Genomic DNA, 14,932 nt, shown 5'->3' with positions numbered 1-14,932 from the left:
TATTAGTGATATTCAGTATTTGAATGTCACCAATTTCACAAATATGTTTGTAAGTTTTATAAATAAAGTTTTTTTTATTTAAACATGATTTGTGTAATACAAACAAAAAGCAATATTTTTAATCTTCAAAATGAAACTTTTTATTTTAAATTATCTTATGCAGAGATGGCAATCTCTGATGATACGCGCGTCACTAAGCAACACACTATTTTTCTAATGTAATTTGTAAACACTAAAAAGTATTTACAAATAGTAACCAGACTAGTCTATGGATAGACTTACAACACAGACATAGACAATTCTGTATGTTGTATTGGACACAACAAATGTTTAATTTTTTGTCCTTGTTGTGTCTATCAAATTTTTGATGGTGTCCAAAGATTGCTCAGTTAAAAAATAATTTTCACTTCATAAGTCTACAAAGCATAATTTTTTGTCTATTTGGTGTCTGTGATTTTGTCTAAATTTACTTGATTTCATAAAACCAGAAATCTTTCATTACCTTATTATTTGAAGATTGTTATGTAGTAAATTTATAATATTAAAAAAATATTGAAATGACATCAAAACTCCAAATGACGATCATTGCCCATGATTAATTATTGTTTAAAACTTGCGTACATATTCATCAATAAAATGAAAGTAAAAAACATTTTTCTTTTTCACTATTGTTTTATTCACAAACCTAAATAAATTTTAACACCTATTGGAATCTTCTACTTACTAATCCACATTTTATAAAGGACAACTCCTTGATCACATATTTTTAAAATAATTTTATTGAAGGTGATAAAGATTTTAGTGACTAAGGAAAATTTTTTAAATGATAAACTTACCTTCAACTTTTTTGAAGTAATCCCAAACTGGAGAGGGCATTTTAAAAATAAATTTTCACGCACATTCACTGAGAATTGAAAAACAACTGAACTGAGTAATTAATGAACTTCAATTGAGCACAAAATAGTCCATTTTGAGGTTTTTAAATAGACATTAACTTTTTAATCAACAGCACACGCTGGACAAAAAATTAAAAAATGAACTTCTGTTAGAAAAGTTGTATTTTTAATTTTGTGCTCGTTTTCAGTTTTTAAAACGATGCTGCAGTGAAAATTTAATTACTCGTTATAAGTCCAAATTATATATTAAATAGATCTTCTATACCTCATTAAAAAATCGAGATTGTTCATTTAGTGTCCGTTTTTAAAATGATTGTCTAGAAAGACAAACATTTTTTATAGACAATTCATTTTTGATAGTTGTAATTAAAATGGTTGCAATTAGTGCTTTGTCGAAGTCTATTTTTGTCCTTTTATAATAAGTCCATTAGAGATTGTCTGGTTGCTATTTACAAATTACATCATAAAAAGAAACTCCTCAGAAAATGTCATGCTCTAACTTGTGTTTTTTTTTAATTTTTATTTTTTATGCGACGCAAAGATCGCAGAAAGTGACCAACGGAGCCGTCCAGTTACGTAGACCTGGGAGATGTGAAAATAAAAACAGATTGTAGATGGTGTCATTGAATAAAAAATCATAAGAAAATGTAAAAAAAGTGGCAAGAGTTTTGTGAAGTAGAAAAAAGAAGAATAGACGATAAGGGGGTATGGGGAGAAACAACTAACGCCAACTAAGTATTATGTCATACTCTAACTTGTGTTTTTTTTTAATTTTTAACTATTATATTAATTTATTTATTTAGCCGTTAGCATAATACTTACAAGTTTCGTGAATTAAAGAAGGAGACGCTTATCACCTAGTCCCTTATTTATCTACACACACTAATATAAATCCACTTAATTAAAGATAAAAAATGAGAATGTAAATAAAAAGCAAAGTTTTGTGAAGAAATTTGAAAAAATGCAAAATAAATAAAATATTCTCGACTTTAAAAATTACTTTAACAGTATAATTGATAAGATTAAAAGTTATTTCGAAGCAAATATAATGAACAGATAATTTGTAATCATAATTGAGAATTTTATATAATACAACTAAAAAAAAAAAAGTCATTAGAGTTCATCAAAAATAAAAAGTAAAAATAAATAAATATAGTAACAAATTCAAATTGTAAAAAATCCATTATAGTCTAAAACTAAAAAAAAAAAAGTTTTTTTTTTTAACTCTAAATATTTTTTTGACAGTTAAAATAAAGTATAAACTATAAACAAAATTATAATTTTTAAAGGCGACACTTTGTTAATATTATTGTCATTAATTTTCTTTAGTATAAAATACTATAATATAATTATACCAAAGACTTCAATCTTTACAAAATAAAATATACATTATATCATGTCTTTCCAGGAATGATCTGTTCATAAATAAATTAGAAATAATCTTCAATTCTCTCATTATTCAAAAGTAATTGTTTTGGTTTTTGTTTAAACTGATCAAGATTTGCAATTACTTTAATATCGTTACTGATTATCTTATTCCATACATTGGGTCCTCTAATAGTTTATTTCATATATTGGGACTTCTAATAGTTTATTCCATACATTAGGTCCTCTAATAGTTTATTCCATACAATTGGTCCTCTAATAGTAATAATTTTGATGAATTAGATTTAGGTTAGGACTGACAGGTGCGGACTGGCCCACCGGGAAACCGGGAAGTTTCCCGATGCACCTCACTAACCTTGGCACCCCCCTCCACGCCACAATATTATTAACATATGCTATATATAAATAGTAAACTATAAAACCATTTAGTGTTATTGCTTCAAGTGCAAATTCATAATTCTTTAATTTCTGACAATGCAATTGAAACATCATGTATATCAGGGGCGGATCAAGAAATATTTTAGGGAAGGGGGTCTCAATGATTTTCGAATGTATTGTGAAAAATCTTTGTTGGCTTTTAACAAATACTCCCTTGAATCTGTTTTTCTTATGCTGTTTATTACTATTCTATTCTTATGCTGTTACATTACTAAATGATAGTTTAAACTAGACCTGAAAGAACATTTTTTCGTTCGAAATTAAAATTTGAAAAAAGTGATGTTAGGAAAAACTTGAATGGAATCTGAAGACCCTTAGAACCCCCCTCCCTAAATCCCCTCCTGATAAATACAACACACTTCTTATTTTTTATTCCAAAAGCGTGTCACAGAGTTTCTTTAAATACAAAATTGTTGCTTTTATTTGCATTAATTTGATTTTTTTGCTTCTTTTTGGGGACGATTGAATAAGTGCAAACTGGCATAAGTGCGAAGCGTTGCAAAAACTGTCATAAGTGGTAATCAGTTACAAAAACTGGTATAAGTGCGAATTGGCATTAGTGCGCCGAACTAAATTGCAAACATTGGCATAAGTACGAATTGGATTGAAAGTGAAAACTAGCACAGGTGCGAAGAAAATGCAAAAACTGGCATATGGACTGGGATAACAGTAGATGATGTAATATTATTATAACGAGAATTTAATAACACATAAAACACATGTTTTGTATGTATATTTTTTTTTGCTTTGTATATTTCAAATAACTAAGTTTATCTGCAAATCTAGTGTGCATGTCATGTTTAAATGTAACTCCGTTAATAATAATTTGAGAGTAAAAGTAAAACGCAGCGAATTAAAGTCTCGACGCTTTTTTAACTCCTCGGTTTAAATTTAAATATAGTTTGTATATCTATGGTATGAGATTTTACTCGGACGTAAAATCTCATACTTTAGTATACCTGTAGTACTACTGGTGTAGTATGGGAGTAAAATTTGGTGTTTCCATAAATTTTAACAATATCGACTAAAAGTTGACTTGACGAAAGTTGAAATTAGTCGACTTTTGAAAACCATATAGTCGATTTAATCGACTATGGACTTTTTACTAATCGACTAAAAGTCGATTTAGTTGGGTAAAAATTTTAAAATCCTTATATCTTTTTATTCGATTTAACTTTCAATTTTTAATTTTTGTTTGTACATTTAACGACAAATGTAATGTTATAACTATTACTTAGTTTTTTGTTTACTCTCTTTAAATTCTTAACTCGTGACATGTTTGCTTTTCCACGGCGCTCTGTGATAAGATCTTTATGGCTTCTTGGAGCACCTTAATAATCATATATATATATATATATATATATATATATATATATATATATATATATATATATATATATATATATATATATATATATATACATATATATATATACATATATATATATATATATATATATATATATATATGTATATATATATACACGTATTTTATATTTCTGTTATGTATTTCATAAATAACTTTTTTTTTCTTTTGTTATTTCGATGCTTTTGATTTTTATAAATACTTTCATACAGGGCCGCTCCAAGCTGGCTCAGCGCCCTGGGGCAAAATTAAGTTGTGAAACATCAAAATCTAAATGTCACCTTAAAAATCACAGTGTAAATATGGTTGTAAAGACCTATATCAGTGAGGTCTGCGAATAAATTGTCCCGTTGTCGGAGCGGCCTTTCTCTCAAATTGTTTTATTCTATTAATATTTAAATGATATGATGTTAAATAATAGAAAGCGGATATAAACTACTTTATTATTTTTATTACAATTTATTTCAAAAAATAAGTTACTCCCAGATTTCGAGTTTAAGTCAACATAGGTAGAGTCCTTCGGTCAGCTAAGTAACGTGCGCAACAAGTTTTTCAAAAATTTAAATGACTTAATATAATATAAATTTCTTTTTTTTTTTGTATAAGCTAATTATCATTTGTTATTGTTATTCAAAAAAAAGCAAAAGATAAATAAAAAGTTTGGCATAAGTAGATCATTTTATTGACAGTGATCAGCAACGCAACGCGTAAAAAAGCCTTTTTTTTATCTAAATTTTAAACTAATTTTTCTCTTAAATTATCATTTATATTTTCATAAAATTTTTTTTTTGCTTCATTAACGATTATTTTGTCCTAGTTTTATTTATAAAAATTTTTAAATATAATTATAATTACATGTCAGAAAAAAAGTTTTTTAAAAACCAGCCACGCAACTATCAGCTACGCACCATGCGGTTTATAATTATAATTTAGATTATAATTATAAAGCAAATTTCATATTTTATTTATAGCTTTTATTTAGAAATGATAAAAATTGTTTCTACAATTTATAAAGATCGTTTTTAAGATAGCTGGTCACTTCTATATATAGAAATTCTATATATACTGTCTAAACACTAAATGTAAATTTACAGTTTTTATACCTTTGTTAAAATGCAATTTTCGGCAAACAACCGTTTGCCGCTGTTCACAAACAGCTGTTCACCAACATTGCTTCCGTCTAAAACTTGAAAGTAATGGCATTTACACAATTCTTTAATTTTTTTTGTTTTCTTAAAAAAGGCGTTCAAACCAAGAGAGTTGTTTATTTCCAGCCTTTCTTTTTCATTCAGTATTTTTTTCTTTGTAGCGATTGCCAAGTCGCTAGCGCAAGAAATTATATATTTTTCCGTTAAAACAATTTTTCAGGTAATACGTTTTACAATGGTCCCATGTCCATCCACAACTCATTTCCATGCATTGCAGCAAAAAAATGCCAGTGCATTTTAATTGTACGCATTTCTTGTAAAATTTTCATTGATGCTAAAATATACTTATTTTTGAATTGAGATGTTGCGTTGTCATTGAAAATATTAACTTCTGTAATATCGTCTGATAGAAGCTCGATAATTTTATTTATGTTTGGAACAATAGATAAATTTGTATGGTCGCTTGAATCAGAAACTAGCGCAAAAGATTTAATTTGACGATGCCAAACTGCACATGTAAAATAAGAAAGATGATTTTGACCGAAATGAGCTGTCTGCGTTTCGTTTTGGTAAAAACAAGTATAATTTTCTGCCCAGTCAACTTGAATAACAGCCTTATTTGAGTCTTTTTGAATCGCTGATTCTATATTTAATTTAAATTCGGATGATTGACTGATTTTGACATTACTATAAATAATAAACTTCTTTTTTACGCATTTTTTCAATATGTGATAATAAAACTGCAATTGTTCCTTTTTTGTTAACCTTTTCTATTTTAATAGCCAATTTTGCTTGAGGTTTCTGTCACTGATTCCACGAAACGTCTAACTCAAATTGTTCGAACTGAAGTAATAATTCATTAAAAAGACCATAAACGGTACATTCCTTGCAAACGGCATTGAAACATTGCTTTGTTGGTTTTTCACAAATAAAATTCAAAATCATTAAGTTTCCCGTTTTAATTGTAGAAAATATCTGAACCCCGCGAAAGTGGATCAAGAGCATAACGCAAATTTTCATGTAACATGCAAACACATACGTTATGAGGAGTTGTTGATATACATCGAACGTAAATTGGTCTCAACTGACAAAATTTTGACAGACTTAATTTAATACCTGTATGGTTTAGCTTAAACTCTTCGAAAGCTTCTTTTAGCATATATAACATGTGTCGGATTTGAACAAGCACCTTTTTGTCTCCTATCACTACAGAAGTATAATCTGCCGTTCTGAAGGAAAGTCGACTAATTTCATCGTCGCACTAAAAAATATTACTAACCACGAAGTTTTTCTCTCTGAGATTGTTTGTTGATTTTTGAATTGAATAAGTTAATGGTTGAGTTTCATTGAGTAAGCAACACTTTTTTCAAGATTTAGCTCCAGATGAGCAAAATTTAGTTGCGCTGAGGTCTGGTGTTTCTCCTGTTTTGATTATTGACTTATGTTTTCATCATCAAAAGTTCTATCTTGAGAAGTTGTGTCTTTCAGAATAAATGCTGTGATCCGCTGTTAGTTCACAAAAGACCGTGCAAAGATTAGTAAAGCTTGTCATAAACTTTTTTATAAGTGTTACTTTGTCATAATTTTATGTTCTTTATGTTTATTAATACTAGGCGCATTTTATTTGATTAAGTTATATTTTTTAATTTATCTCAAATTAAAAGCTTCCACTAAAATTAATACTGATAACATTGATATTGCTGATGATTACACAAATGAAAGTATAAATAAAGAAAACGTATTTAATGTTCAACAAGAAGCTGATATAAATAAAAACAGACAAGAACTTTCTGATTATCTCAGTATAATTGGCGTGTCACCAGTCAAGCTTCACGGAAAGCCATTTGCGAATCGTATGAGTTTTGACCGAAGTTGAAGCTTTCGATAATGAATATATTCTTGCATTAAAAAAAAAAGTTGTTCAGTTCAAAAAAATGTTTGTTTTGATAAAAGATAAACTTGAAAAATGCTGTTCATTTAGGGACAAAATTCAAGTATTGACTTTGTGCCCACAAGAATGGACGATTGAAGCAGCTAGTGAGTATTTTGGCGGTTCAAAGTATCTAATAATAAAATCTAGATCTTTAGCAAAGAAGGAAGGAGTTCTTGCAGTTCCACAAACAAAGCGAGGTAAAATGCTGCCTGATCAAATAAATACTTTGGTGAAAATTTTTTATGAAGATGGTGAAAACTCTTGCCAGATGCCTGGTCAAAAGGATTTTGTGAGTGTTAGTAGGAAAGTCCATATGCAAAAGCGACTACTTTATCAAGCTTAAAAGAGTTATTTGTCTCATTTAAAATTCTATATCCACATGTAAAGTTAGGTTTTTCCAAGTTTTGTATTTTAAGACCTAAATGGTGTGTTTTGCCAAACTTATCAGGAACCCATTTTGAGTGCGTTTGTATCTACCATCAAAACAAGAAGTTAATTCTCCTTCCTATTAAAATTGAGTACCATGAACTATATAAATTTATTGTTTGTGATATGCAAAACAAAGAATGCATGTTAAATCGATGTACACAATGTCGGAAAAATACATCTAAATTAGAAGAAAAGCTATTCGAACTAATAGGGCAGTTTGAGGAAGAAGATACTATCGAATTTAACCAATTTAGTTATACAGCTTGTAAGCATACCAGATTATGTAAATATGGTTATGGAAAAACTAGTCAAGCTAACAGCCCATTCATATATTTCTAAATGCCAATCTAAATATTTAAAAAATATTAAAGAAGAACTGCCATCAAATAGTGCAATAATTCTATGAGATTTTGCAGAAAACTATAGTTTTGTTGTGCAGGATGAAGTACAAGGTTTCCATTGGTATAATCTTTAGTGCAAACTTCATCCAGTAGTTGTGTACTATAAAGAAAATCAAGTGTTGCATTCCACTTCGTATTGCATTACATCAGATGATAACAATCATGATGTACCAATGGTTTACAAGGTACAAAAATCAGTTATCAATAATTTGAAGCAAAATATATCCAGCATTGTAAACGTGATCTACTTTTCTGATAGCTGTTCATCTCAATATAAAAACTGCAAAAACATTTTTAACTTATGTCAGCATAAATCAGACTTTAGAATAGATGCAAAATGGGTTTTCTTTGCAACTAGCTATGGAAAGCAACCTTGGATGGTATAAGAGGAACAGTTAAACTGCTTGTAGCTAATGCTAGTTTGCAGAGAATTTCTACAAATCAAATATTGAACTCACATGATATGTTTATATATTGCACAACATCAAAGGTATAAACTTTATTTTTATTTCAAGTGAAAGTTTGGTTGAAACAAGATTATTACAATCTGAACGATTTAAAAATGTAAAAACAATACCAGGAACAAGAGACTTTCATAATTTTATTCTTGTATGTCAAAATGAAGTTTAGATGAGATACTGCAGTGATGACACTATGCTTAGTTTGACTTACATGTTTAAAAATTGTGAGATGCAAGGTGATCTGCAAAGTTGATGTGGAATTTAAATTTATGTACCAACATTGCCCTTGAATCTTGAAAGACATTTGCTTGCTTCTTTTTATCAATTATTACTCAGAATCGACATTTTGTGTATGTCTATGATACGTATATGAAAATATATTTCATTTGTTAAAAAAAAATTACCTAATTTTGTTTTATTTTACAATTCAAAGAAGAAAAAAATATTTATAGTTCATTAATTTTTATAAAGATTTGTCAGTTCATAAAAGCACGAAATTCAAAGAGTTAATGCGTTTTGATATTTAAAATTGAGTTTGTTTATGTACATGCATGTCATGGATATTGCAGTTTTACACCTAAGTGAAAATACCTTTTATTTTTTTGACTAGCTCTGAGTGAATATATCTGTTTTTAATATTTAAATATATTTAATTGAGTTCATTAAATATGTATATTGCAGTTTTACACATAAGTGAGAACTCTTACTTTCTGGTTGTGCCTAAACATAAATACCAATCAATCTTCTGTCTCAATCTATATACTTTCAATCAAAAATTAAAATTAAATTTTTTAGATTAGTAGTCAAAAAAACAGCTCAGATTTTTTTTTTTTTAATATTTATATATACTTTAAGAATATGAAGTTTGGAAGTATATAGAGTTTAACCTTTTCTGTAATTCTTCTTAAATTCTATTAAAAACGCCGATTTACTCTTATTGATTTATTAAAAAATATAAAAAAATATTATTTCTTAGTATAACTTTATGGTTTAGCATCTAATAATATGAGGAAATTATGAAATAATATAGTTAAGGTAACAACGTATGTATCGACGTTTACTTGTTACTAAGGACGTTGCTAGGGGAGCGTGATAAGTAAAAATGTTATTAAGTTTTGAATTTCAAACTAGCATAACTTATAAAATATTCCGATTTGTTTAAAACAACTTTAAGAAAATTCTTTTTAGCGTATTTTTAAGTATCTTTGTTGCAAAATTTAAGTTATTTAAAGATAGTGGGTTGTTTTTTTGAATTTTTGTTGCTATATTGACACGGAATTACCCTATTACGTTATTTAAAATAAAGTAACAGTGCAATAATACGGTTGCATATGTAAACGCAACCGTATTATTGCATTGTTACATATTATGTTAACATATTTGTACGGTTGCGTAAAGTATGATGAAACCAAAAAAACAATGGATCCATTTAAGAAAAATCATACAATAAAATAAAAAATCAATTCAAAATCCATATATTTGAAATGGGTAAAAACGGAAAAGGAGGAAAGAGTCGGTATGAAAAAAACGACAAAAAAATATCAATACATAATTCAAGAAAGCTAAAAAACTTGAGTGATGAACAGGAAATTTCGTTACCAAATCAAGAACTAAACGAGGGTTCGTATTATTTACCCATATATCTGTGAACCCACTCTAGAATTAGTTTATAACCACGATCTGATAAATCATGTATAAAATGTATCCAAGAAAATTTTCAAAAATATGATATTTTTGATTGTAAAAGTGCTATATAGTCCATTATGTAAAATTAGTTATAGATTAAGTTTAGAAAGTTCAAGACCAGTTAGTCTTTCCAGTTAAATTCGTAAGCTATTTGAATTATTAATGTGAGATGCCTCAATGAATTACCCTAAAATTAGCACAAAACTAATTCATAAAATCAATCAATATACTCCGAATTACATGATTTACAATTCAAGGATGTTTACAAAAGGATAATTACGTTTGACCATTTTATTATTATTTTCACACAATTTGGTAACAATAGTGGTTGTGTAGATGTGATATTCTTGATTTTGAAAAAAGCCTTCAATAAATTTCCTCATCAAAAGTTGCCTAAAATTTTAAAAAAGTATGGGATTCACAATAAAATCAATATTCTGCAGTATTAATTTTATTGTGTCAATAAAGTCTTAGTTGATTAATTCTACTTAAGATAAATAATGGAATCCATAATTTTAATTATTGTAATGAAGTCTTGTATAATTGTAATATCATTAATATAAATTTATCCTATATTTATCTTAATAATTTTGACATAGGTATGAAAAACTGTTTATTCATTTTAGATAAATTTGCTGATTGTACCAAAATTTTTTTTAAAGGGAATGCCACAAATGAAGGTTTGAAATTAAAAAAAAAATCTGTAAAAGATCGTTGATTTGGTTAGTTAAACAGCAAATGCTTTTAACATTATAAAATACTATATTTATAAAAGTGGTCACTTTAAAAAAATCTTCGGGTTTGGAAATGATAAATTGTAGGATTGCCTACAAACACTTATTTATATAGTTTCATGTTATGATAAAACCATATAAATCAGTAGTTTGTCTTTACATTGAATATTGCACATCACATCACTTAAAATAATAAACTGGATTAATAAACACTTAACAAACAGATTTGACCTAATAGAAGTGTACAAGCCTTTGCATGGGTTTTCTATAGTATTGCATGATAAAATACTTTAACAAGCCATAAAAAATAAAACTAGAGGTCTTATACCAAGTAAAACTTAGATAAGTAACTGCAACTGTAAAATATTCTTTCTAGAATTTATATATATAGATGCATATATAGTAGTCGATGTGGGAAAAAAAGTTTTGAGGTATTAAAATACAAATATATAAACGCTTAAATTGACTGTTTTTTCAATGTTATGAGATGTCAATGTATTTTTATCAGAATAAAGGTTGGTACAGATTTAGAAATATTTCATGCATGTATCATGTATTTTTTGTGATTTACTAAAAAGTTTAGAGGACTAATGATCAATATAGCTTTGATGTATTATGAAAAAGAATCATATTTTATAATGATGAATTAATTAATGTATTATTATTTTTATATTGTATACTAGTACGCCTGTAACTTATTGTATATTAGTATACCTGAAATTTTTATATTTGATTCAAATAGTCTGTTTATGTTATGTCAATAATTATATCAATTAGTTCAGAGTAGGTAATTAATGAATTAATTGTAACTAGTTATGCAAATAATGAATAATTTAATTTCAATCATTTTTACTCTTATGGTTAATGGTTATTTTTTTTAATATTATTTATATTTTAGGATCTCATTCAAACTTCCCACTAACGCTTGCTATGTGGGTAAGTTTTTGTTTTTTGTAAATAACAGTAATTAAATGTGTTTTGTAAATCATTTAATTCTCTTTCATCTTCATTGACTTATTTATTGATTAAAAAAAATTTAAAGCATAATGATATAGCATAAGATATAAGCTCTGAATGAACAATGTGTTTACTCTCTAACAATGATGTTTAGTGTTAATAAAATTATGCATGAATACTGTATTTTTATTAAATAATTATTTGGCTTTTCATGGTTGGTTTTTTATATTTAAAATAGCTGTGAAATTATTAGTTGTGTGAGCAATAAGTTTGTATCAAGTTTTTTATATCAATATTTTTCTCTAATGTTGCTTAAAAATGAATTGATCCTAGAAGTGATTAGTGTGGCTGTAGGTATCTTATTGTTAGTTGATTAAAATTAATCATTAACAGTGTATTTGTCTTGCTCTCCATCAACCTGTACAAATTATATAGAACAGTTTTACCAGGTTTTTTTTCTGGTTTAGAAAATAAACAAAACAAAAGACCAAAAAAATTGAAAATAAATCTGGTAAATGAATGATAATAAAAAATAAGTTTTTATTTCCTTTTTTCTTGTAATAAAAGCTTTTTTATTACATTAAAACTGATTTAAAGGAAGCTTTTTGAGAATGAAAATTCAAAGTATTTATATTTATAAATAAGTTTGTACTTATTTTATTTTATTTATATAATTAAATTTATATTGTATATTTTTATAAATAAGTTAATAAATTTTTTGCAGCAAAATTTAGTTTTAAATATATTTTTTCTTTAAGTTTCTCAAATCTTTTCCCAACTGCTTCAACATGTGCATTTGCGTAATTTTTTTGTTTTTAATTGTATAATTTTTAGATTTTGTTTTTAATTCATTTATAGACAAAATTTGCATATAACAATTGCGTATAACGGCTATACAAAATGCTAAATTGGTAGAAATAAAGTTTAGTTTCAATGTATTTATAACAATTTAAATAAGAAGTTAATACAAAAAAATCAGGTACAGTTCTATGTTTAGTGCTACAAGAAATGTTAAAAATGTTATATTTTTTTAGGTAACCAAGCAAGACTCTTTTATTTAAGATAGTATTTCACATTTCTCTAAATGTATTTTGATTATATAATTTAGAAGTTGTATATATAAATAAAAAATAATTAAGCTTTTTAATACATTATTTATCAATAATTGCATTAAACGAATTTAAAAAAACTATTAAAAGAAATACTAAATTTTTAATTATCATTTTGATATCAAATTCATGTTGTTATGTTGTTATTGAACTTTTTTTTAGGATTTAGGACACTGTGATCCAAAAAGATGCACTGGTAGAAAGCTTCAGCGTCTTGAGCTTCTTAAACTTCTAAGGTTAAATCATAGATTTAATGGGATTGTTCTTAGTCCTATAGGACAAAAATATGTGTCAAAAGCAGACTACACCATTGTTCTTAATCATGGAGTTGCTGTCATTGATTGCTCTTGGGCAAAGTTAGATTCTACTCCCTTTGATAAAATGAAGTGTAATAATCCAAGGTTGTTACCACATTTGTTAGCAGCCAACCCAGTAAATTATGGAAAACCATTTAAATTATCATGTGTAGAAGCGTTTGCTGCAACTTTATTTATAATTGGTAAAAAAAAAAATTATAAATAAAATAAAAATAAATTTTGAAGTTGCTTTTTTACTTTTTTATCAATAAATATTTTTTATTCAATGATTTTATGTACTTTATGTTCTTTTGTTTATTTCAATCTTCTATAATTCTTATTTAAATTTAAAACTCAGAGCACGTCATACTATGTAAACAACTTTTTTTACTTAGATTATCTCAAAAAAAAAATTTTCATAAAAAAAAATTACTAAGTTTTTGTGCTTCTTTTTTTTTTAATTTTATATATTTTACCATTGTAAATTATATAAAATTATGAATTCAGTAAAACTATATAAATTGTAATTGTTCTGTTAGACTACTCTGTGTTTTAATAATAACATGATGCAATAACATAAAAAACTTCTAAAATCAAAATATCTTTTGCATACCTCACTTATGAATGTATTGTTTAGCTTACATAAGCTTATAAGCTGTTTTTATTGTATTTTTGTTTTTTTTTATTTATATATTATATATTTATATATTAAAGTATTTTTGTTGCATTAACAAATTAGTATAAAGATTAACAAATTAGTATTGAAGATTTTTTTTTTTTCCCCAGGTTTTAGAGATTTGGGCGAGAATTTACTGGAGAGGTTTAAATGGGGTCCAAACTTTTTTCATTTAAATAGGTATTGTATGAATATATTAAAACGTTTTCCTTTCAAATAGTTTATTATTTAGATTAATGTTTAGTGAACAAATTTAAATTTATTATGGTAAGATAACAAAAACTCTTTAAAAAAAAGTAAAATAAAGAACTATTTTTGAAACATATTGCGAAAGTATTTTTATTGAATCGTGTAAAGTAATTTAAAATTAATTTATCAAAATTCAATGATATTGCTTTAGTTTTAACTATGTTGATTTATTAGTTCAACATTCCCAAAATTGAATAGGCCTTATAACATCAATTTCCTGTAGATAGAGCAAAATTATTGGCTATTTAAAGTTTATTAGTTATGATTATGATTGATTACAATTATAGTTATCATTATGCTAGTTATAATGTTTATTACAATTATAATTATGCTTATTATGAGTATAATTATGCTAATATGAGTATAATTATGTGGATAGTTATGTTTATCATGAGTATAATTATGCTTATTATGAGCATAATTATGCTTATTACTATTTTGATTTGATTATTTGTGGTTGATTAAGATAAGTTTATGAACTAAACTATAAAACTAGAAAGGTTTTATTGTTTTATAAAATGAGTGTGATTGGGTAATTACTTATGCATAGTTGATTAATAATTTAAGTGCTTTACTTATATATTTGCATTTTGCATACACATTCTATTAGAGAATTATTGGAAATGTATAGTGCGTGTGGTACTGATGAAGAGGTGCGTATCTGTGAGAAGAGTTGGCTTGAAAAATGTGAAGCTGAATATCAATCAATAAAAAATACAGGTTTTTAATATTTTTCTATTTTAATCTTGTATTTTATAAGTTTATAA

At 26.4% G+C, this 14,932-nt stretch overlaps 1 protein-coding gene across 4 annotated transcripts in view; it reads left to right on the top strand.

The window, feature by feature from the left end:
• Positions 1-9,810: 9,810 nt before the first annotated feature.
• LOC100199319 (18S rRNA aminocarboxypropyltransferase) overlaps positions 9,811-14,932 on the top strand; it is a 27,987-nt gene continuing 22,865 nt past the window's right edge. The window contains exons 1-5 of one of the 4 annotated variants that reach the window (XM_065803419.1): positions 9,811-10,078; positions 11,777-11,814; positions 13,107-13,443; positions 14,027-14,096; positions 14,776-14,885. In XM_065803419.1, the coding sequence (XP_065659491.1) occupies positions 9,943-10,078; positions 11,777-11,814; positions 13,107-13,443; positions 14,027-14,096; positions 14,776-14,885 (691 nt within the window). In that variant the 5' untranslated portion in view covers positions 9,811-9,942. The remainder of the gene's footprint in view (positions 10,079-11,776; positions 11,815-13,106; positions 13,444-14,026; positions 14,097-14,775; positions 14,886-14,932) is intronic. The other 3 variants (XM_065803420.1, XM_065803421.1, XM_065803422.1) reach the window with 3 other exon arrangements.

Source organism: Hydra vulgaris, chromosome 08 (genome assembly GCF_038396675.1).
Source record: "Hydra vulgaris chromosome 08, alternate assembly HydraT2T_AEP".
Lineage (NCBI taxonomy): Eukaryota > Metazoa > Cnidaria > Hydrozoa > Anthoathecata > Hydridae > Hydra > Hydra vulgaris.
Note: the sequence above shows the minus strand (reverse complement) of the source record. Positions and strands in the feature narration are given on the sequence as shown.